The sequence below is a fragment of the Argiope bruennichi genome, chromosome 7 (assembly GCF_947563725.1).
Source record: "Argiope bruennichi chromosome 7, qqArgBrue1.1, whole genome shotgun sequence".
Lineage (NCBI taxonomy): Eukaryota > Metazoa > Arthropoda > Arachnida > Araneae > Araneidae > Argiope > Argiope bruennichi.
This window is the reverse complement of record NC_079157.1, coordinates 37,630,604-37,657,087: the sequence shown is the minus strand read 5'-3', so window position 1 is coordinate 37,657,087 and position 26,484 is coordinate 37,630,604. Positions and strand designations below refer to the sequence as shown.

At 29.2% G+C, this 26,484-nt stretch overlaps 1 protein-coding gene across 1 annotated transcript in view; it reads right to left on the bottom strand.

Annotated features, from left to right (window-relative positions):
• LOC129975075 (vitellogenin-6-like) overlaps positions 1-21,048 on the bottom strand; it is a 57,126-nt gene extending 36,078 nt beyond the window's left edge. Inside the window, exons 1-9 of the mRNA XM_056087968.1 lie at positions 20,942-21,048; positions 16,383-16,400; positions 15,104-15,246; positions 13,016-13,144; positions 11,440-11,610; positions 9,086-9,274; positions 7,502-7,644; positions 5,712-5,895; positions 2,892-3,094 (exon numbers count right to left, since the gene is read on the bottom strand). Coding sequence (XP_055943943.1) covers positions 2,892-3,094; positions 5,712-5,895; positions 7,502-7,644; positions 9,086-9,274; positions 11,440-11,610; positions 13,016-13,144; positions 15,104-15,246; positions 16,383-16,400; positions 20,942-20,978 — 1,217 coding nt within the window. The 5' untranslated portion in view covers positions 20,979-21,048. The remainder of the gene's footprint in view (positions 1-2,891; positions 3,095-5,711; positions 5,896-7,501; positions 7,645-9,085; positions 9,275-11,439; positions 11,611-13,015; positions 13,145-15,103; positions 15,247-16,382; positions 16,401-20,941) is intronic.
• Between the last annotated feature and the right edge of the window lie 5,436 nt (positions 21,049-26,484).

Genomic DNA, 26,484 nt, shown 5'->3' with positions numbered 1-26,484 from the left:
GGTATAGTTTTGAAATATGTTGGGAGTCTCACAATTTCAATATCCTGTTATACCGAAGATACTCTCTCTCCAATATTCTGTTCTACCAAAGGTTCTCTCTCTCCAATATCTTGTTCTATCAAAAGTTCTGTCTCATCAATATCCTGTTCTACCAAAAGTCCTCTCTCTTCGATGTCATGTTCAACCAAAGATTCTTTCCCTTCAATATTCTTTTACACCAAATATTCTCTCTCTTCAATATCCTGTTCTATTAAAATTTCTATCTCATCAATATCCTGTTCTACCAAAAGTTCTGTCTCTTCAATGTCCTGTACCAAAGATTCTTTCTCTTCCATATTCTGTAAATCAAAGATTCTCTCTCTTCAATATCCTATTCTACCAAAGATTCTCTCTCTTCAATATCCTGTTCTACCAAAGATGATCTCTCTTCAATATCCTGTTCTATCAAAAGTTCTGTCCCATCAATATCCTGTTCTAACAAAAGTTCTCTCTCTTCAATGCCCTGTTCAACCAAAGATTCTTTCTCTTCAATATTCTATTACACCAAAGATTCTCTCTCTTCAATATCCTGTTCTACCAAAGATTCTCTCTCTTTAATATCCTGTTCTACCAAAGATTCTCTCTCTTCAATATCCAGTTCAACCAGAAATTTTGTTCCATCAATATCCTGTTCTACCAAAAGTTCAATATCCTATTCTACCAAAGATTCTTTCTCTTCAATATTCTGTTATACCAAAGATTCTTTCTCTTCAATATTCTTTTACACCAAAGATCCTCTCTCTTCAATATCCTGTTATACTAAAATTTCTATCTCATCAATATCCTGTTCTACCAAAAGTTCTCTCTCTTCAATATCCTGTTATACTAAAATTTCTATCTCATCAATATCCTGTTCTACCAAAAGTTCTCTCTCTTCAATGTCCTGTACCAAAGATTCTTTCTCTTCAATATCCTGTTCTACCAAAGATTCTCTCTCTTCAATATCCTGTTCTACTAAAATTTCTATCTCATCAATATCCCGTTCTGCCAAGAGTTCTCTCTCTTCAATGTCCTGTACCAAAGATTCTCTCTCTTCAATATCCTGTTCTACCAAAGATTCTCTCACTTCAATATCCTGTTCTACCAAAGATTCTCTCTCTTCAATATCCTGTTCTACTAAAATTTCTATCTCATCAATATCCTGTTCTACTAAAATTTCTATCTCATCAATATCCTGTTCTGCCAAGAGTTCTCTCTCTTCAATGTCCTGTACCAAAGATTCTCTCTCTTCAATATCCTGTTCTACCAAAGATTCTCTCACTTCAATATCCTGTTCTACCAAAGATTCTCTCTCTTCAATATCCTGTTCTACTAAAATTTCTATCTCATCAATATCCTGTTCTACTAAAATTTCTATCTCATCAATATCCTGTTCTGCCAAGAGTTCTCTCTCTTCAATGTTCTGTACCAAAGATTCTCTCTCTTCAATATCCTGTTCTACCAAAGATTCTCTCTCTTCAATATCCTGTTCAACCAGAAGTTCTGTCCCATCAATATCCTGTTCTAACAAAAGTTCAATATCCTATTCTACCAAAGATTCTTTCTCTTCAATATTCTTTTATACCAAAGAATCTCTCTCTTCAATATACTGTTGTAACAAGGTTATCTGCCACAATATATCATTCTACCAAAGATTTTCTCTCTTCAATATTTTGTTCAACCAAAAGTCATCTTTCTTCAATATCCTACTCAACCAAATATTCTCTCTTTCCAAAATCTTATTCAACCAAAGTTCTCTTCCTCAATATTCTATTCTACCAATGGTTCTCTCTCTTCAATACCCTTTTCTATCAAATATTCTCTCTTTTCCAAATCCTGTTCTACCAAAGATCCTCTCTTTCCAATGTCCCGTTCGATCAAATGTTTTCTCTTTTGATTATTCTCTTTCACTGAAAATTCTCTTCATCCAAAGATGATAATCTGCTTGAATGCTTCAAATCTATTACATGTCAGACAATATCACTTTGGTCCTATTTCAACCAAAGTTGTCTTCCTCAATATTCTGTTCTACCAATGGTTCTCTCTCTTCAATATCCTTTTCTATCAAATATTCTCTCTTTTCCAAATCCTGTTCTACCAAAGATCCTTTCTTTTCAATGTCCCGTTCGACCAAATGTTTTCTCTTTTGATTATTCTCTTTCACTGAAAATTCTCTTCATCCAAAGATGATAATCTGCTTGAATGCTTCAAATCTATTACATATCAGACAATATCACTTTGGTCCTGCTTAAACGTTTTAAGTGGAATACTGAGTTGCTCTTCATTTAGTAATGTAATTGAAATTTCAAGATCTCCCTCTCTCTCTCTCTCTCTCTCTCTCTCTCTCTCTCTCTCTCTCTAACTTAAAAATAGGGTGTTAATCCCAAAAGTCTCATAATTCCAACACCCTTTCTACCCAAGATTCTCCCTGTAATGTGTACATATACAAATTCATTCAATCTAATATATGCCTAACAACTTAATCATGATATATTATATTGTGTAAACGTTTCAAATAGAATTCCGAATCCCTCTCCAGCTGGTATGATATTAAAATTCTTCTCCAAATTTCCGCCTGTAACTTAAAAATGGCGTCTTAATCTAAAGGTCTCAAATTCCAACGGCATATTCCAGTAAAGATTATGTCTGTAATGTGTATCTTCCTCAATGCATTTTATCTGATATATGTCAAACAAATTCACACTTCGTACTGTGTGAATGATTTAAACAGTACCAAATACTATAGCACTCTTTTTCTCTGTATTGTATTTAAATTTCAAAGACTTTCACCAACTTTCTTAAATAATGTAAAAAATTAAGCGTTAATCCTTCAAGTGAGAAATCCACCGAGAAATTAAAGAAGTATCCATTACCTGTATTTCTTTTGATCGGCACTTGCTCCACTCTTTGGAATATCAGCATACTGCTTGTAAAGATCGTTGATGTCATCATAACCCAATGTGGCAGCAGATCTTAATAGCTCCGCGAATTTAGCAGGGAAATTCTTTTCCTTGAATTTCTCCTGATATGTATCGTCGTTGTACACTTGAATGAGTTCCTCAAATTGTCCTCGAATCTAGTGGTAAGACAAAGCAAAAGACATGACTAAATATGAGAAAAGAAATTTTTAATCATATATTTAAAGCGTGTTAGTATCAATTGATAGTTAATAGCAGCAAATATAAGATTTGAACTTTTAATGCGACTAACGAGTTGTGAAATATGAATATGAATGCAGGTAACTGTTGTTGCAACTGCAAATTTCATTGCTATATATATATATATATATGTGTGTGTGTGTGTGTGTCTGTGTGTGTGTGTGTGTGTGTAATGATATTTTAAACTTTAATTTCAATTTAATTAATTTCCAAGGTTTTATCTTAATTTAGCCCATAGTAACTTTATTCTAAAATATTCTCTTATTTCTTGATCCAATTCCACTGTCTCTACCTAATTAATTCAAGAGAAGCTATGTAAAATTGCTGAATCGGCTAAAAGCCTAACTTTCCCACAATAAATGCGAATTCTAACACTTTTATTAATGAAGTAATAAATAGCGCGTTGAATACAATGAGTCTTAATACAAGTTGATCTTTTGACCAGTGAAAATCAAACACTTGTCTTAATAACTTTTTCTGTCCAATGTTCGAATATTTTTTCTCATTTTTTTTCTGTTCAGCATGAATTTTAAAATAATGTCTTGAATAATTAAAATTCAGAATAATTAAATGTGTTTTTTGATAGATGAACCTCCCTTCAAAGTACAAAAACGTGTCTTGAGTATTCTTTATCTCCAAGATTCGAAAATTTAATATCAATTTAATTGTGAATATCAAAATTCTTTTATAAATCGAGTAAATAGTTGCTTTAATAAAATGCATGTTAGTAAAACCTAATTATTTGGCAGATGAACCACTTTCAAAGAACAAACACGTGTCTTGAATATTTATTCTTTAATAAATCGAGTAAATAGCTTCTTTAATAAAATGCATGTTAGGTGAAACTTAATTATTTGGCAGATGAACCACTTTCAAAGAACAAACACGTGTCTTGAATATTTATTCTTTAATAAATCGAGTAAATAGCGGCTTTAATAAAATGCATGTTTGTAAAACCTAATTATTTGGCAGATGAACCACTTTCAAAGAACAAACACGTGTCTTGAATATTTATTCTTTAATAAATCGAGTAAATAGCTTCTTTAATAAAATGCATGTTAGGTGAAACTTAATTATTTGGCAGATGAACCACTTTCAAAGAACAAACACGTGTCTTGAATATTTATTCTTTAATAAATCGAGTAAATAGCGGCTTTAATAAAATGCATGTTAGTAAAACCTAATTATTTGGCAGATGAACCACTTTCAAAGAACAAACACGTGTCTTGAATATTTATTCTTTAATAAATCGAGTAAATAGCTTCTTTAATAAAATGCATGTTAGGTGAAACTTAATTATTTGGCAGATGAACCACTTTCAAAGAACAAACACGTGTCTTGAATATTTATTCTTTAATAAATCGAGTAAATAGCGGCTTTAATAAAATGCATGTTTGTAAAACCTAATTATTTGGCAGATGAACCACTTTCAAAGAACAAACACGTGTCTTGAATATTTATTCTTTATCTCCTACCTTCCTATCTATATCTTCTGCTAAATCCTATCAAGATTCTTTAATAGATGAAATAAATAGTTTTCCAATAAAATGAAGGTCGGCACGCACGAGTCAATTTTTTGACAGATGAACCCCTTTTGAAACGCAAGCACGTGTCTTGAATAACCTTTATCGCTGAAGTTCAATGCCATTCCAAAATACTACATGTAAAGTGTAAGCAAGATTACCCATAAACTTCTTGATAAAAGAGTAGTATTCAATGTGAAGGCCATCCACATATCACTGAATATGGAAGTTCCAAACTTAGATGGCTGAGTGGCCGATGACAGATGATGCCAACAAGTTTGATAACCAGGTCACTGAGATACGATGTATTAAAACAGGCAGGTTAAGAATCTCAAATTGCGATAGTATCTTTCTGGCATGTCAAGCACTTGCAAATTATTTGCACTACATTTAATTTTGATAAAAATCACTTCTCGTTAAAAGACATATAGCTTCAATTTTCTGGTTCGTTTGCTGTAGAATGATTCTTATTCGTCTGCAATGAATCCTTGGCAAAGATAGTTCAAAGATTAGAAGGTAACTGAATATATGATGTTCTTGAATTGTGATATTGTTTGTGCATATTGCGGAATACATCAACCGTGTTTTTTATTTATTAACTAATGCTAGATAAATAATAAAATCCCATAGATTTTTTTAAAATTTGAAATGTATACATGTGATTTTATATTTCAGAAAAATAAATTTAAAGAATAATTAAAAAAATACCTAAATTACCTAATATCTAAAAATTACCTAATTACCTAAATTTACCTAATTACATGTAATATCACATTATTTTTTCTATCACTCTCTGTCTCTCTTATTGACGATAAAATAATCGAACGTGTAATAAGAAAGAAGAAATATCATGAGAAGAGGGAGTGGGGTTGAAGAATACATGCAAACAAAAATATAATGCAGAACAAATGGAAGAAGAGGTGTTTTTCATGGTACAATAATTTTATTTGTTGTACCATCTCCTGAAAATCAAATTAATTTTTGGATATTTTTTTATGATTAATTGACTTACCACATCGATAGGCACCTTCCTTCCATACAAATGGTACAAATAGTGGGGTTGCTTCAGGTCCACTGGATCTTTGTAATTCTTCTGGAAATCGAAAGTGAATTCAAGTGAAGAGTAAGTATCGGTGTCTGGGCCTAATTCGAGAGCATTTGTGACGGGTCTCTCATCCACAAGTGTCAAGAAACGACTGAAATTTAAGAATAAAATTTAATTTATTACCTTAATTAATTTCAATATTCCATGAGTTTTTTTATGCTGCTTTATTTTATAGCTGTATATGAATTTAGGTTGAAATAAAGTACATCAAAATACAGACTATTTATTATACATCAAGCACAAACCACAGAATGCTGGTAAATTATTTATTGTGTCAATTAAATGGCAGCTAATTTATTTCTTTATAACTTATCAATAATAATTATAAGGTTTTTTTAATAATTTTTTAATAATTTTTAATAATTTTAATTTTAATAATTTTAAATCAATAATAATTATGAGAAAATGAGAAAGTAAATATAAACTTTCTTATAATTTATCCTATGCGAAATATAAGTATGGAAAATCGTCAAATTCGAAATCTCTGTATTTTGATGAATCTGAAAATTTTTGAGCTCACTGATTCCGAAAACAATTTTTCCTATCAATTCCCGAATTTTACCTATCAATGAAGAAAGTAACTTTAAGAAAAATAGATCCACGAGTGAAATTAGGCATTATTTATTTATCATCAAAATTGTAGAACTTTATTCTTTTTGGATCAAATCCATCTAGAAATTAGGTATCTGTTTGTTGGTACATCTATCTCTTTGTGATGTTGTATTTTATAGAAAATAGAAATTCATCAATGCGTTACTCAAAAACTAGTTGCTTATTCTATTCTCTAAAATGTAAAATCAAAATTAAATTCATTTGAGTGTTGTGACTTATGGAACTTTACAGGAACGCTGACAATCATCGGTCAACTATTTAAGACGAGTGAGCGTCTCTTGTTTTTCAGAGCGCCAACTATGGCCAACTCTCGCTACTCACACGTCACAAAGCATTTTACGTGACGGACTTCATGCATGCATTTCAATCACTCATATACAGATTGTAATTTAGACCTGAAACAGAGAGCGATCACTTCTGAACCTAGCAGTACCCTCATAACCGTGGCATAACATCAAGAGGAAAAATTAGCTTTAAACTTAAATCTGATTCATTCTTTCTCTGTAATTCAATTATAGTGCGATTTAAAGAGACACGGTTACTTCGCTCAACAGAAGACTCTCCTTCCCTAAGTGTGGTTATTCTTTCTCTTATATTCTCTAACCGAGCGTTTCTTTCCTCTACATTTTCAATATTGCCCAACAAATGAAGCGTTTTGGCATTTATGCACTCCGGTCACTATTGGATTTCCTTTTTTGTGGCATAATGAGTTTTAAATCGCTGTTTTAAAGTCAGACGTAAACAAAGAAATATATCGCATACGCAGACTATTTGCGCATGCGCAGTTTGAGATTTTTGCACATGCGCGGATAAGTAAGCACAGATACTGCTGTTTTACGCATGCGTAGTTGGAAAACAATTAAAATTTCAATAAACTAAAACCTTCCCTAATAAATGCCCTAGAAAATGGCACAAATATCTCCAATATCAGTTAAGTATTTATCGAGTTCTTCACTTTCAAACATACAGACGCTTTCAGGAGACTTCATTTTATACTATGTATATATGAGAAAGAAAATTGTCAATATTTTGGCAATTATATGTATCCTTAAGACTCAATTTTTTTTTCCTCCTAAAACACTTACTTGATTTTTGCAGCAACAGTTTGTCCTTCAAGGGGATATGGAGTGTAAGCAGTTTCTCCAACAGTGTATATTTTCTCAATGACGTAGTTGTGGCGGTAACCGCGGATATTGTACTTGTATTGGGCATTCCCATGCAAAGTGTGCTGGAAAACAACAAGTCATAAAGAATTAGGGCGACATATGGAATCAGATATATCACATTTCCACTATAAAATGACAGTACAATTCCAATAATATGAATTCAACGAGGATTGGAGTGTTTCAAATGTGTGGGTTCCAATAAATTTCAAACGATATTTAATAAAGATATCTGACAAAAAAAGATTCGATTTAAATTAGTGAAATTAAATCTAAAAAATATGGAAAATTGTAAATATTGTAAACTTTGAAAAAATTGTATTAAATGTCATTACATATATGCATATGTATAAATTGAATATTACCAAAGATATGAGAGCTTTTTCTATTTTAGTCGTAAGGAATCGAAAAGAGGGTCTTGTTTTAAGGGACAATCAAAGAGATTGTAGTTTTAAAGGACAATTAAAGAAATCTTATTTTAAAGGACAATCAAAGAGGATTTTGTTTCAAAGGGCAATCAAAGAGGGTTTTGTTTTAAAGGTCAATCAAAGAGGTGTTGTTTTAAAGGGCAATCAAAGGAATTGTAGTTTTAAAGGACAATTAAAGAGTGTCTTATTTTAAAGGACAATCAAACAGGGTCTTGTTTTAAAGGGCAATCAAAGAAATTGTAGTATTAAAGGGCAATCAAAGAAATTGTATTTTTAAAGGACAATTAAAGAGTGTCTTATTTTAAAGGACAATCAAAGAGGGTCTTGTTTTAAAGGGTAATCAAAGAAATTGTAGTTTTAAAGGACAATCTCATTTAATTTGAAACGAATTTGTTAAGTTACCGATCTCTCAAAATATTTCATTTCAATTTTTAAATTTTTTGGGGAGTTGGTGGATTTCTCCTAAAAAGGGTAAAAATTGAAATAAAAATCTTTTTGATTGAAATAAAAATGGAAATGGGAGATTTCTGCTGACTAGCAGTAATTAGAATTTGTACCTATAAATCTTTTAAACTGTCTAGGATATTTTTTTTCATTATTTTCTTCTTAAATTTATATTTTATATAAGTCCCATTTGGTATAATCTTACACTTTCCTTTTATAAGATAGTTCAAAAGAAATAATTAGGCCTCATTACTTTTTTAGTACATCTGCGCATTTTTAAACGAATGGTAATATTTAAGTAAATATTTAAATTCAATTAAACTAAATTAAAATCGATAGCAAAAGTGTTGTATTAAATAATTACATTTCCATTTTCAATAAATTATTCTATTAAATTTCGAAATATGTTACAGCTTAACGAGAAATGTTATGCTAGAAATACAGCACTCATTTGCTTTAGCCAAAGGTTCCAACACAAATATTTATACCTAAAAACCGAAATATTGTTATTAGATCGTTGTAACGGTTGTTGTTTTCTTGGTAAATTTATTTTATTTTGTTTTATTCATTTATATTTATTTTAATTTTATTGATGTCAAGTGAGTTAAATAAAAACACTCATGATATTTCTTACCGATCTCTCATGGGGAGCGTGCCCACATTCGTGTCCGTAGAAGGTTCCGTAGACTTGGTTCGGATTAGAATTGCATTTGTGGTAGTTTCTCACTTTTGTAACATTCAGAACGATGTTGTTTTGTGGCGTCTTGTGATAGGGGTGGTGTTCGATTACGTAGGCGGTTTCGCAGTCACCTAATACTCCTTTCTGGAATATAAAAGAAATAAGAGAGATTTTTTTTTTCAGTTTCTGAATCTTTTTATAAAAAGCGTATTGCGCTCATGCATTATGTTTCATTTTTTCCACTACGAGTAAAAGAAATTTCAAATATCGTTTTTACGTTACTGGAGAAGCATGGATTCTATTTCATTTTATTGCTAGTTAAGATGCCTCCTTAATTTTTACAGTTGATAGTTCGAATGAAAGATTGTAATGTTACATTACATCATTAACATACGGCAATATTTCATGACAGTAAAAATTAAGTTTAGTTTTTTAAAAGGCTTTCATTTATAAATTAAACAAGTAAAAAAAAATTAGAAATTGAGTTACAATACATGAAGTGCTCGAAAAGTTCGAATATCATGATATTAGTATAAATTTTGAGTTAATTATTCCAAATGCTCTTAAATTTGATTTAAATATCCTGGATTGTGTAAAATTTTAAATAATTGCTTTGAGTGATCCCAAATTTGAATTAAATATTCTAAATGGTACAGAAATTTGAATTATATGTCGATTTGGATTGTTCCAGTTTTGATTTAAATATTCTAAATTGAAATGAATTTTAATTAAGTTTTGAATGCCCCAGATTTATGTTAAATGTCAAATTTAATTAAAATGTTTTGGATTATTCCGAATTTGATTTAAATGCTTCGGATTATTCTGCTTTGATTAAAATGTTTTGGATTATTCCGATTCGATTAAAATGTTTTGGATAGTTCCGAATGCGTTCAAAATGATTTGGATTATTCCGAATTTGATTAAAATATTTTGGATTATTCCGAATTTGATTAAAATATTTTGAATTATTCCAAATTTTATTAAAATGTTTTGAATTATTCCGAATTTTATTAAAATGTTTTGGATTATTCCGAATGTGTTTAAAATGATTTGGATTATTCCGAATTTTATTAAAATATTTTGGATTATTCCGAATTTTATTAAAATATTTTTAATTATTCCGAATTTTATTAAAATGTTTTGAATTATTCCGAATTTTATTAAAATGTTTTGGATTATTCCGAATGTGTTTAAAATGATTTGGATTATTCCGAATTTGATTAAAATATTTTGAATTATTCCAAATTTTATTAAAATATTTTTAATTATTCCGAATTTTATTAAAATGTTTTGGATTATTCCGAATGTGTTTAAAATGATTTGGATTATTCCGAATTTGATTAAAATATTTTGAATTTTTCCAAATTTTATTAAAATGTTTTGGATTATTCCGAATGTGTTTAAAATGATTTGGATTATTCCGAATTTGATTAAAATATTTTGAATTATTCCAAATTTTATTAAAATATTTTTAATTATTCCGAATTTTATTAAAATGTTTTGGATTATTCCGAATGTGTTTAAAATGATTTGGATTATTCCGAATTTGATTAAAATATTTTGAATTATTCCAAATTTTATTAAAATATTTTTAATTATTCCGAATTTTATTAAAATATTTTGGATTATTCCGAATTTTATTAAAATATTTTGGATTATTCCGAATTTGATTAAAATATTTTGAATTATTCCGAATTTGATTAAAATATTTTGAATTATTCTGAATTTTGTTAAAATATCTTGAGTTATTTCGAGTTTGATAAAATATTTGGGATTATTCTGAATTTGATTAAAATGCTTTGGATTATTTCAAATTTGATTAAAATGTTTTAAATTATTCCGAATTTGAATAAAATATCTTGAATTATTCCTGAATTTTATTACAATATTTTGAATTATTCCGAATTTTATTAAAATGTTGTGGATTATTCCGAATTTGAATTAAATGCCTTGGATTGACTTGAAATGAAATTAATTCTTCCAGATTATTCCGAGTTTTAATTAAATATTTCAAAAATGCTCCTTCAATTTAAGTAATTAATTTTGAATTGTAAGTTAGAATTAAACAATTAATGCTGAAATATTTTTTAAAATTATGCATTTTTTTATCGGAAATTGTGAATTCGGATCATTGTAGATAATATCATTAATTAGAAATTGAAAAAATGGTTACTTAATTGACCGACAAACTTATTTAAACGATATTCTTACTAAATCAGCAATAATTTTAAATGAATTTTCTATTAAAATCTCAATTATGAAGCTTTAAGATGTGGTTGTTGAAAAGATCTTCTCTTTTCTTTCTTTACCTCGTAGACTTTGTAGTAATGTCTGTCTGGGTCTGGCTTCTGAATATCGTTGTCTTCCGTTGAAATAGCGGCTTCTGCTTCGTCGAAGTTCAGATTGAAAAGACCGACCAAACCCTTCTTGATGTTCACAGAAAATGAAGGCTCACCCTTTGTCACTTCAAAATGGGTCACCTACGAATAGAAAAATTTATCAAATCAATTGGCAACAGGAGTTTCGACTAATTAAAAAGAGGCCTTTGGAATTCAACACTTACCCGCTGATTCTCATGAGAAGTTTATTAAACATGTACTGATGAAGGAATTAAATTTTTGCAATAAATGAAGATATATATTTGTTATATATCTTTCCGTCAGTTTTAAATATTTATAAATTAAATAAAAATTATTTTAATTTGTTCAAAAATAATGTAATTGAATATTCTATTGTATTGCCCTTTGATAAGACTTAATATTTTAGGAATTTTTTTATTACCGGCTTTGTCTAATTAAGATTTATTACGGTAAGATTCGTTTAACATAAGATTGACTTCAATAAGGCTCATCTAGTTAAGAATAATCCTCGTGAGGTCTAATTTATTAAAATAAACTTCAATAAGTTTATTTAATTAAGAGTAATTTCAGTAAGAATCATCTAAATAAGTTAATTCAATAAGAGTAATCTTATTACAAATAATTTTAATAAAGTTGACTAATTAAGAATTTTCAAATAGATTTGTCTCATTAAGAGTTTCAGCAAGATTCATCTAATCAAAAGAAATTTCAGTAAGATTTGTCTCATTAAGAGTTTCAGCAAGATTCATCTAATCAAAAGAAATTTCAGTAAGATTTGTCTCATTAAGAGTTTTGACAAGATTCATCTAATCAAGAATAACTGCAGTAAGATTCGTCTAATTAAGAGTAACTTCAGTAAGATTTGTCTAATTAAAAGTAACTTCAGCAAGATTTGCCTAATTAAGAGTAATTTCAGTAAGATCCATCTAATTAAGAGTCACTTCCACGAGATTCGTCTAATTAAGAGTAACTGCAGCAAGATTCGTCTAATTAAAAATAACTTCAGCAAGATTCGCCTAATTAAGGGTAACTTCAATAAGATTCGTCTAATTAAAAGTAAATTCAACAAGATTCGTCTAATTTAACTTCAGCAAGATTCGCCTAATTAAGGGTAACTTCAATAAGATTCGTCTAATTAAAAGTAAATTCAGCAAGATTCGTCTAATTTAACTGCAGCAAGATTCGTCTAATTAAGAGTAACTTCAGTAGTATTCATATAATTAAAAGTAGCTTTAGAAAAGTTCGTCTCATTAAAAGTAATTCCACTTAGTTCTTCTTTGAAAGTTTTCGTTCATATGAATAAATCAAAGATAACGTATATTTAAAACTTCTATTTTTCACCACATAAAGAAGTTAAATTTAAAACACATCCTATTAAGTAAGAATATGTTAAAGGCATGAATGCCATTGGTCCATCTTTTTCCTACCATTCCATTTTGAAATACTAAAAAATATCAAAACAATTATTTATACAAAAAAAAATGCCTTAAAATGCCAAATGTAGGGTGTTTAGTGGAATACTCACAATTCCGTTCTTTCGGTACACTTTGAAGGGCTTTTGCAGAGGACTTTCGGGCAAGTCCTTATATTCGTAGGGGTGTCTCACCACGTTTTCGAATTCGCCATTGAATTGAGATTTCTTGATATTTTCAACCTGAGAAAAAAAGGAAAAGTTATTTTGTGAGAAAATAGAAGAAGGGAAATGACTATATTTTAGAAATCAAGAAAAAATATGAGCCAATTTTCTAATTATTGCAGTTTTTACGATGAATTTGCATTGCATCTTCAATATGTTAACAATCAAATTAAATCAAAGTGTAAATATTAGTAAATTTTTTTAATTACATAAAAAAAATCAACATAAAGATGTAGAATATTAGTTCTTAATTTATTTATTTTGTATGTTTTCAAAGAAAAATAAAATAAAAATCAATTTAGGTATATATTAAAAATATTTGTAAATATATTAAAATATCAAAAATATTTTTAAAAAAAACGATTTTCTTCCATTACATTTAAAATGAATGAAAATACAAAAACTAAACATTCATCATTTATCACAATTAATTAATTGATTAAAAAAATCCGAAATTCGATGCTTTGATATCAAAATACGTCTAATGAGTGACATGAGTCAGTGCAACCTGTTTACTACGAGTTAGGAAATGCTTATTAACTTCGAAAAATAAAAGAATGTTATACACTCAATTCAATTACGGAAGTGCAATGTCGTTGTTTTTAAATGAGGATGTTGCTCACTTATGAAAAAGAATAAAAAAGTAATCTGTAAAAAATGTTCGTATCCATTCAGTAACAAGTGGTCTAAGTCTTGATATAGCTTGCTAATGAATATAAATCGTAGGTCAAAGTTTGAATATTATCCTTAATTATCATTACTCCAAAAAATGATTAGATTAATAATTAATGAATATAAATCGTAGGTCAAAGTTTGAAAATTATCCTTAGTTATCATTACTCCAAAAAATGATCAGATTAATAACTAATGAACAAAGATAATAATTAGACTAATATGCTTCTCTCTACTGAATGAGTAACTGAATGGAGGTTTCTCTGGACAGTTTTCCTCTAAGAAAAACACAAATGCAGGCTAACTTTATTTAAAATCTTTTCTGAGTACGCAACGTATCTCAATATATAAAAACGAAATCAAGACTTTGCCTAAGGTTCTTCCTAAAAATTCCAAGGATTCTCTGACTAATCGAAGGTGCTAAATTTCTATTCTGTCATAATTTCTTGACCCATAGACTTAACTGAATATTGAGAAACAAGTAAAATCCGAATGAACCGCCACCACTTTCTAAAAGAAATTATTCATTTTCAATTTCTAATTTTAAATTCATTCCTATTTCAGTTTTTTATTTTTCATCACGAAATATCTATATATTTAAAATAATTAGTAAAAAAACCCCAAAGAATCAGTTCCTCTATACTTATCTGTAGTCGTTTTTCCCAATTTTATTTTAGATGAAATGATAGTCTACATTCTGATAGTCTGACTTCTATGACAGTCAACATTGGTCGCTTTTCTACCCTTCCCCAAAGTTCCGATAGAAATTTAAAAACACTAGTTTATTGTCTATTTTCTATGAGAAAAATCTCGAAAAGTCCCCGTACTACTGATCCGATGTCGCCACTTTTCATACGAAAGCTCCTGACTCCTAGATAAGTCGCCAATTAGTGCCTATCCTCAGTAAACCCGTTTTCAAGAGAAATATATAAGCAATATTTCACCGCACATCCAGTGCGGGGAAAAAAACATAAGCAACCCCGTCGATTTTATTATTGTGTAAAGATTTTTAATTACTCAGAATTTACTACATTTATAGTTCAAGATAAGTTTTAAATACTATTTTCTTTTATTGTGATAAGACTTATTGCATTACAATTGTTTAACATGATCAGATTCACACTAAATATGGTCGCCGAAAGTGGTAAGTATTAGCTATATAAATGTGAGTGTCATACATCTAACCTCCACGCACTACAAATGTAAATACCCATCAATAATTTAATCATCCATCATAAACTTGTGTTGCAAAAAGTGTGAGAAAAGTGTCATCACTTGTGTCAACGCACTCGACAGTGAGCTTACCTTTACAACAGCATAGTCTCCGTGTGGTTGTATAATGACATTGTTTTCGAAAGCATAGCCACTGTACTGCGGTTTGATTCTTGGATACCCGGTGTACATGACTCCCTTGTAAGCGTACACATATTCACGGCCATCGATGTATCCTAGCGAGAGCAAGTCAAATTACAGATTAGTAACACTACAATAACTTTTTTTTATTATCATAATAATAACGGTGCCCCAATTAAGGCATCATTAAATTCTCCTTTCAAGACAAAATTCTTAATATATTACAGAATTTGTATTTTTATAGAAGTATTATTAAAAATTGTAATTATAGAATTATAAAAATAGCAGCAGTAAAATGTTTATAAAATTTTAATTTCTTTTTCACTTTGCTTTTATATGGTATTATGAATTCATAAGGTATAATTGAATACATGTAAAGCTTTTAGATTAATTGCGGAATAAACAATTATGAATCAAAAATTATATAATTAAGTTGGTTAATGCAATTTCTTTGAGCATTGTATTACTTTTATTTCTTGATTAATGTATTAGTGGATTATTTTATTAACCTGCATCTTGCCAAACAAATATAAGATACAATTTCGTTTGGAAAACACGTTGAATAAGGTTCATTTTCTAATTTTTCTTTGAAGAATGTTTTTCTAAGTTCAGTAGTCAAACATATCTTCTAAGTTCACTTCAGAAATTATGCTTAGTCATTTGATGAAAAGAATAAGTTAAGGCATTTGAAATTAATATTAATGTTGATTTGTGTTGACTAAACGAATGAAAAAATTTTAGTAAGCAATTATATAACAACCAACATGGTCAAATTAAAATTAATTTTATAATTATGGGACTTAAATACCGATGAAATATTGTGAATAAATGAAATTATTTTTTATAATCACTTTACAAAAATTATTCGCAATGCTTATTTTGTATTTTCCCCATATTTAATTCAGAATTATAATGATGGTATCGAAACTTTTCATTCTAAAATGATTCGAAATTTAATTGGTAAAAATGGTTTGTTATTTAAAAAAAATCAAATCAGATACAAAAAAAAAAATTGGGGTAAATTTCCATCTAATTATTCCCTTCTTAAGTCTTTAGAGAATTAATTCATTAATTCTAAATTAATTATTAATTCTTTAGGGAGGAAAACCAGCGTTGTGTTTTTAATATTATCATTTCTTATATAATTTTTCCGAGTAACACATAATATATTTTTTTTTTACTTTTTCCCAGAAATTATCTTATAAAAATAAAAGAAATTTTTTATGCTCACCTGTTGCAGTCACAGTTGCTGAAAATAAACAAAAAAATATATATTAATAATCATTATGTCAAAATAAAAATAATATAAAATAAGTTTCTAAAATAAATAATATAAAACAAGTATTCTAAAACAAATAATATAAAATAAGTGTTCCAAAATAAATAATATAAATTAAGTGTTCCAAAATAAATAATATAAAATAAGTGTTCTAAAATAAATAATATAAAATAAATGTTCTAAAATAAATAATATAAAATAAGTGTTCTAAAATAAATAATATAAAATAAATGTTCTAAAATAAATAATATAAAAAAGTGTTCTAAATTTACAATAAATAACACATATTTTATTATGGAAATTAAAAACACCTTATAAATCTTTAAAAAAACATATTCTAATTCTTTTAAATAAAATGACACAGTTTTTTTTTTATCAAAATTTAAAAATTTGCGAAGTTTTTAAAAACTGCTGACTGTTCGTTGAAATACGATAGCAAATGTATCCCCCCCCCTTCTTTTTATGCTTTATTAAAATTCAATTGATGCACAAAGTAAAAATAAAAATAGGAATACTGATTCATTAAATGCCTTTCTAAATGTGAATGAATACCCAAACAGTCAATTTATAAAATGTAGATAATATAATTTTAAGTTATTCTTTAAAGGTCAAATTATTATTTTTTAGAAAGAAAAAAAATGAAAAAAATAATTCATAATTACTTTAAATTTAAAATTATTTTATTCCAGATTGATTAATTAAATAGTCATTTAAGATTAATTATCTAACATTATCAATTTGTAATACCCAAACAGTCAATTTATAAAATGTAGATAATATAATTTTAAGTTATTCTTTAAAGGTCAAATTATTATTTTTTAGAAAGAAAAAAAATGAAAAAATGAAAAAAATAATTCATAATTACTTTAAATTTAAAATTATTTTATTCCAGATTGATTAATTAAATAGTCATTTAAGATTAATTAACTAACATTATCAATTTGTACCCATATCATGTTGTTAATTATCAAACTCTCTTCGATCTAAATTAAAAGTCGAAATGCTTAGAAAATCTTAATCTGGTAATTACAAATGGACTATAGTCCTGAAAAGGCTTATACCAATGTCATATTTAAAAAAAACATTTAAAATAAAACATATTCGTTTTTTATTTGATAATAAAAGGCAAAATATACGATTTTAATTTGAAGATAAAACCGATAGTTCTTATTGCGATCTAGTTACAAAAACAAAAGTTCTTATTGAGATCCAGCTATAAAAACCATAGTTCTTATTGCGATCCATTTATAAAAACAATTAAGATCCTTATTTTTAGCTTACATTCTGCCTTTAACAGCGATAAAAAAAAAAGTCTTTCAGTTCCAGAAAATCAGATAAATTTTTAGTGGAATCTTAAATCAGGCCAAAAAAAATGATTGACTTCTTTTCGAAAAGATTTCTCAATGTATGATTAGAAGATGAAATATTTTCGATCCCGTGTTTGAACCTCATTAAGCTCAATAAAAATACAAAGATCATTAAATATACATATATCATTAAACACGAAACAAGAAATAAATGCATTGAAGGTAAATTCATTCCTTAAAAATTTAGAATTCTCTTTCTATACAAATGGCATAAAATAATAACTTCATCAATGTCTTTTTTTTAATTTTTGTTATAGATACAACAATATTTCTGTAACTATTCAATTTATTTCGTGCTTTTTTTAGATTGTATTTCACGATTTATTTATACAACAGAAATATAACCTCAATATATTTCTGATTTTATTTAATTCCTTGTATTTTATTGTTATTGTACAGTTTCTGACAGTTAAAAAAATTATTTTTCGTTCGATCCATAAAAAATAGTTGTTATTGAATCTGAAAAAAAAACAAAAAAACTTTGTATTTTGATAATATTATTTTAAATATTTAATTGAAAATGGCTGCTGGAAACAACCATATAAAAAATATATAACATCATCTTCTTAGCACTTGGAAGAATATCATTTTATATTTAACAGAAAGTCGTATCTGAACTTAATAATAAATATTTATTTTTATTTTTATTGGATTATTTTATTTATTTTTGATTGAAAATATTCGTTTGTATTTCTTCTACATGGATGATTGCTTATTCGTATAAGAATGTCATTATTTTTTTTTTCTTTCATGGAGTTTCATTCTGCAGCGTTTTTACCAAACGATTTTCCAAAAAATGATTCGACAAAACAAATTATCCAAATAATTTCAAAGAATACAAATTGTTTTTAATTTTCAAAGCGATTCGATTCCACGATATATTATGAACGAACATCTGTTTTGTTTTTTACAGTTAATAAATTGTCGTCATGTTGATGTGACAGCTTACGAATTGGTGTGAAGTAAGAATTGAATTTCATCGCTGATCGGTCGTTATAATTTTAAAAAGGTCGACCAATTCAGAAAATCAAACAAATTCTGGATACAAAGTAGAAGAAGGACTTTTTATAGAAGATCTTTTTTAATAAATATTTTTTTATTTTAATTTTTTATGAACTGTCATCTGCTCATAGTAAAACGTTGTGCTACTTTAGTCTGGAAAAAAAGTCTTGGTTTCAGCATTCGGAGGATCCAAATTCGCAACGATTTATCAATGAGCGAGGTGCATGTGATATTAAGTAGAATATCTGTCGTCCTCTCGTTGGCTTGGCGAACAAGTTTGGCCTTGTTTTTGCCATTTGATTGCAATTCTAAGTTACTAGAAATTACTCTTGCTTTGGAAATATGACATTAATATTATTAAATGAGACCGAAGTTTTACTCATTTTGTGGATGTAGGATTCCTTTTGTGTATTCATTTAGTGGATATTATAAGAGAAACATCGCTTTTAATAACTTTGGTCAAAAACTAAATGCCTATTTAATTTCACGTTTCGAAGCACATTTAACTTACAAACATACCAATTGTTTATTTTAGTTCATTATTTTTTTTTCTTAATAACTTTGTGAAATTGTGTTTTTATTTATTAACCAGCCATCTTTGGCAAAAACCAATTCGCTGGAATTAATGACTACTAAAATTTTTATATAAATATTTCATGCAATTTGGAATTAAAAGGTTCATCAGCAAATAACTTTAAGCTTCAGATTTTATTAAATATATAATTCATACTATTTTAAAAGCATTACAGCGTTTTCTTCATTGCACTATTCCTTTTCCTTATTTTCTGTCAGATCCCCACAAAATCGAATTTTTAATTCTTTTGTTTTTTCAATATAACCTAACCTAAAACAATGTAAAGTTATGGCATTTTTTTTTTCATGTTATTATTAGGTTTTAAATATGAATTAAAATTTTTTATGGATTTTTTTTCTCAAAATTAAGTAAATATATTGCTTGCATTCCTGAAATCTCCTTTTTCAATAATGATTTTTATTAAGGATATAAATTTGATTTCATAGTTTTGCACACTTAATTATTCTTTGTATTAATTTCGACAGTACTAAGACAAAACAATTAAAATTGTGATAATAATAACTATTTAAATTTAATAACTTCGTTGTTTTTCCAGAATTCTTATGCTTTTGTATTATCATTCTCAGAATTCTTATGTATCGTTGTATTCTGGTTGGAAAATATGAATATTTTTTAAAAACTGATTTAATATAAGAAAGTTTTTATACCAAAAAAATTAAAATAAATGAAAAGAATTTTTTTTAAAATTTTAATGTGGTATAAATTTATGGATATTATAGCGGGAAAATGACAAAATGTTGTTTAATTTTTAAAGGAAATTCTAATAAAAATATTTAAAAAATCGTTCCGATTTGCACCTTTCCGATTGTTCAAAGAATATATGAGCCACGATTGGTAGTTTTAGATTAAACTGTCTAATCTGTAGAGTATCAATAGATTTAAGCATGCTATCATACATTTATCTTTATTAGTAGTAAAGATAAAATACATTTATCTTTATTAGTAGTAAAGATAAATATCATGAACTATGACTGCTCGTTGTCAATGTTTGTATATAAAACTACACATGCGGACACTCTGTGTATATAAATAAGTAAACGTAATGGACGGATAGTAATTTGGCCAATTATATTTATTAAAGTTTTAATAAAGAATATATATAAACCATTTCATAATTCACAGAGTTTGTACATTTTAAAAATGTGTTTATTTGGAAATTGAGATGATAATATTTATATAACCAGCATAACTGCACCAGAGATCTCTATGTCTTAGCTCCTAACATAATGAATATGACTTCACGAATAATGAAAATGTGCACACCGATTTTCATTTTTCAAAATAATAATGAAAAGGATAAAATTTATGAGGATGAAACAACGGAATTTATGTGACCCAACCTTTTAAATATTTATACTAAACATTGCGATTAATTATTGATATCAAGCGTTGTAGCTACAGCATAAGCATGTAATGATAAAATATATGTACATCTTTGATGTCCCATTTTTCCCTAAAAATATGTATACAAATGAAATTCTTTTTGAAGTCTTTCAGAAAAACCGTTTGCTTAATTTCTAATCTGGGATTATGAAAGTGTTACTTACCAGCTACCGCTGCTAGTAGAAGAGTGAGTCCCAGCATGATTGCACCCGACTCGAGTCTGCACCCCTTGCTCGAGAGTTTTTATAGTCGGGTGCGAGTAGACTTTGACTCCCGTCTTGAACTCGAACTCTCCCCTCTGCAGAGAAAGGTGAACATCGGGTCAAAGAGATAAGATGTGGGCAGTGCACCGTAGTGGATAATCTCCTCGGTATCTCGTTCTCGGATGATCCAGGCATCGTTTGTTGACAGCCGCAAGTGTGTTTTTGTGTAATTTCGGGCGACCTAGAAAAAGAACACACTTTGAGAGTATTAATATCTCGATTATCTTAGAAGTAAAAAACTTTAAATAATAATACATTAAATAGCATAAAAATAAAACAATTAAATGGGTTATTCATGTGGAATGAATTTATTTGAAACTAATGAATTATTTTTAATTAAATCAACTCAAATTGCAGTAATTATTATTAAATTAACAAAATTAATTTAAAATATGCTGGATTTATGATAGGGAAAATGTCAGCTCAAAATGCTTCATCTTTCCTTAAATGAAATCGAATGTTTGAGGTGATGACGTGGTAGTAAAGTCTCGATTTAGGGATGATAGATTGCGGCTCCTAAATCTGACTCCCCCAAGGATCTGTAATGTGCACTTGAGTCTGGTTCACGTTAGATTGAACAGTTAGAATCAAATGCCCTTTTATTGGTATGACATGAAAGTTTGGCGAAAAGACGGTAGAAACGGATATCTGATTACAGTTCAAAAATAAAATGAAAGGAAATAATAAATAAATAAATTGTTGTCCCAAAAATACATGATAATATTAAATAAAGTATAAAGGATCAGGCAAAAAAATCAAACACAAATGTTGCACTATAAAAATTAGTACATGAATAAATGGAAAAGTTTAATGCTTTAGTTTGACAACAGAAAATTTTGTTCAGTGATATTATTCAGTGCCGAAACACAATTTCAGCAGGTAAATAAGAGTGGTGTTGAAGTAAGTATAATGCAATGAACTTTTTCAGTAGACTCTAAAAATGGAAAAAGCACAAGCATTTTTCATAGATGTTTCTTACATTTAGTTGTCTTTGAAAGAGGATTGTCTGTTAAATGGCAGGATGCAATTGATGGCGGTCTGAAGAAACGTGCAAAGTAATTCGAGAATTGTTCAAATCTTTTCGGTTTCATAACTGTGGCCGGAAATTGATTATTTGTCCAGGGGATTTTCAACCACGGGATATCCCAATTATTTTTTGTCATTTTATTCAGTATTTGCAAATATGTATTATTAAATATTTATATTTTGTCAATAGTTAAGCATGTTTAGTGACTTTCACACCTCCAGAAAGTGTAGTGAGAGTTTATTGGCGTAATAATCAAATTTTGCTTTGCCAAATGTACGGGGAATGTACAGGCACACGGTAATACATTTTACATGAGTACGCGACGGTAAGAAGTAAAACCTATCCTTATCCCAAACATGTTATATAATAAATGTCTGAAGAGATGAACACATGTTTCTGCAAAATTCCAAATGTCATAAAAGGAGTTCATGACCAATGTTCATTCTGGCAGCACCATGTACTGAATTACTTTCTGTGAGAAGTATTTTCCAAAGTAAATTGATATTAGAGAAATTCCAAAGATATAAAGGCATAAGAACCAGGAATAAACACTAGAATCTTAAAGAAACATAACATAACGCCATCCTGTGCCCCCGGTGCCTATAACACTAAGTTATCTAACCAGTTGGATAAGCACAAGATGGAAGGAAAAAAAGAAAATTGTTGATAGAAAGAAAGAGACGACAGACTATCCAGGGTCCTCCAGAGAGAATCCCATTGGTGTCAAATCCTACATGGCTGTATTCAATTTTTGCCAATGTAATAACTGGATAGAGGTTACAAGAATACTTAAAAATATGGTGACTTTGAGTTGAACTTACAGGAAAATGAGATTACTAACTGAAAAAAAATGATAAATTACATTGAGAACATCTGTATGACATGTATAAGCGTATAAATAATCACTGAAGAGTCAGAAATCTGTAGCGTCCATCTGAGTCCTGTGATCTTGATTTCCTTCGCGAGAACTGCACTTTTGAGGGACTTTTGAAGTTATAATTTCGGCTGACTTTGATAAGTGGCATTTTGGTCTCAGCTATTGTGTAGTCTTGAAGTGGTCTTGTTATTTATGAATATGGTTTACTATGGAGGGGATCTTGCCGCATGAAACGGTATTCGATGCAACTCTCCTGTACCATTATTCCTCGAGACTTGTTTCTGGCTTTCTCATGTGCCGTGAGAGAGTCAGTAGGCCTTCGGTGGCATAGTGAATTGGGGATCCTATCTCTCCACAGCTACAGCAAAGAGAGTTGGCCAGATGGAATCTGTGTAGGTATGTCAGGAATGGGCCGCGTCCAGTGAAGAAAAGGACATCCGCTCTGTTCCAGTTGGCCGCGTAGAGAGAAACTTTCGGTATTATGTTGAATTTGGAGAGGCGACATAAAAACATGAAGGTTTATGCATCCGAGTAACAAAAATACTGTCCGAATGCAAATATTATACCCTCTTTTGAATCGTTTTTACGAATATCTGATGTATTAAGGTAAATTAGTGTTCTTTGGATATTTAGTAGCATCTATTGTATTTTGCCTGCTTAATTTGTGTTCCCTTATGGAAAAAATGTTTTGTTGATATGTCATTCAGTTGACCATTTTGCTTAAATTCCATTATCATGAAGTCTCTTGGATTTATTGGAATATTTGCCAAATGAATGGAGTAAGATAATACCTAAGTCGAGTTGTGGCTGTGAGACTAGTTCTTGGTCAGCATAATTTCAAATATTGTCATTCACACTCAATTAGTCTTTGTCTCCTTGGATAAATGTCCTGATTTCGAATTCTATTTATCAAGTTATTTCGAAAGAATATGAATTACGACAATATTCACATTTATGCATCTAACCACTTATTTCTTATTTTTACATGTCTCTAATCTCTCAGTGGTACATTTAATTTATTATATTTGATGAAGCAATGTCTCTTTAGTGTTAAGAGGTTTTTGTGGGGAAAAACATATCCTACTCGATACTTGGCACCATCAAAAATTACATCGAACCCCTCAAAATTGTCATCATGCAACTTCAAAACAGAACGTTTATACAACTAAACTGGATTAAAATAAACAAACAAAAAATATTTCTCGCCGGCAAACCGGGCATCACAGCAAGAATCCTTTCGTTGGGTTTTATCACTTTACATGGTATAGAGAAAATATGGAAATCGTGAAAAAATTCGAACTCGAAATCTTGACGAATCTCCACTTTTCAGACATCCCTAAGTTCGAAAAACACATTTTCGGAAAATGTCTGCGACAAAGATAACTCAAAAGCACTTTGAGGTAGACAGTTGAAATCTGGTGTACGGCTTTTACAACAAATTTGCAGATTTCTATCCAATTTTGAATAAAATCTGTTCAGTGGAAATCCCTTCTATCCGGCTATTCAAATATAATTTAACACAATGGCTACAAAATAAAGAGAGCTAGATAGATGAAATTCGGTATATGAATTTAACATCTATAGTGTAGACATCTACCAAATTTTGAGCAAAATTCAATAAAGAGTTGACCGTCTGTCAGTCCGTATTTTCAGAAACATGTAAATACAATTACTAAAAAATGCAATGACGTAAATATATGAAATTTGGTATGTGATTTTGTAATTGCAAGCGTAGTTTTGGGTCAAATTTTTGTTTTAATCGGTTGTGACAAACGCGTCTAAAACGCCAATTCGATTTTCTGATAATATTAACCCCACGACAGGGATCAATAGCTATAAAAGTCGCCAAGGATGATACGATAGATTCAGTAAAATAATAAATTCACAGGCAAAGGTTAATATTTCGAAGCTTTTTTAAACTAATCCGTTGCAAGGCATTCTCGATATAACGAGAAAGTTTAAGGGAGACCATTACAGCAGATTGTGTGGGAGATCTTACCCTTTTATTGGAATAAAAGCGGAAAGGAAAATTTCGCCTCCTCATTGTTTTTTCTTTTTTCTTTTCTTTAACTAAATAAAGATTGAAATTTCATTAGTGTAAAATAGTGTGAAAACTTTTCATCTAGTATTATGCAATGATTTAAAAAAATTCAAATTTATGGGTTGAAAATCAGTCATTACCCCTTCACTTCAAAGCAACTGAAGCTATTGAAAAGCTTTCAATACAGAAGTTGTTCGTTTATGATAAGGCGATAATGAATCTCGAATTTAAATTCACTCTTTTATCTTCAATCTTTCGGAAGTTACGGAGAAATGAAGATTTAACTACCCCACTATTTTCACTCACTTTAAATTGGATGTCTTATTTAAAATATCGATGGAGATTTTCAACATCCTTAAAGCTTGCCATTCTCCTGTTCAATAACGATCGATATTTTTGTTTCGCATTGAAAAATCTTTCTGTTTTTCGTATCAAGAAAACTTTTCTTCCATTGTTTCGTGTCCCCTTATGCGGTTTGGATAGAGTTAACTGACTGCGCTTCAGAGAATTATTGTTGTTGAGAACATTTACTCAAAGATCCAAAATATTTAGTTTACTTAGCTAACCAGCAATAGTTATGTCCCCAAACATTTCTCTCATATTTTTGCAAATAATTTAAGTACAAATGGTATGAAATATTGACTTTTAGTGTGAATTGAGCATATTTACTTAATTGAGCATATTTACTTAAATCTATTGTGTCATCCTTTGGACACAGTCACACATCCATTGTCACAGACAGACAGACAGACGGATGGACATTTTAGTAAAATATATTTTTCGAATTCAATAATGTTTAAAACGTGCAGATTCGTCAATATCTCGAGTTCGAATTTTTTTACGATTCTTATATTTTGTCTATATTTCGCTTGCGAGAAAGAAAAAAAGTTAAAGTAACTAATTTACTACTGTTTACTTACACAGTTTAACTGTTCTTTGAATGCTATTAACCAAATCAAATCAAATTTGTATATTTCTGTCGACTTTTGAGCGAAATCCGTCCAGAGGAAGTCTCTCTGTCCGGACATTCGAATATAATTTATAACTACAAAATGAAGAGATCTAGATAGATAAAATTGGGTGCATGGATTTAACAGTTATAATGTAGACATTTTGAGCAAAATCCAACAAGGATTTGACCGTCTGTCGGTCTATAATTTCGGAAACGTTTAAACGCGATAACCGGAAAACGAAATGTCTTATATGTATCAAATTTGGTATGGGATTTTGTGACTAGAAGTGTGTTTTTATGTCACATTTTTGTTATAATCAATTGAGATAAGCACATCTGATTCGCGCATTTGATTTTCGTGTACTGTTAACCTCATTCCATAGATTAATCCAAAAAACACCCGACAAGGGTCTGTGGGGAGAACTTATAAGCCAGTTAACAGCTACGCTACACTAGCAATTGCTTTTGTATTGTGGTCATGTTACTGGGCTGCGAACCACAAGGTCCCAGTTCTATCCTCGCTCATCGACAAATCCGCCACATTGGT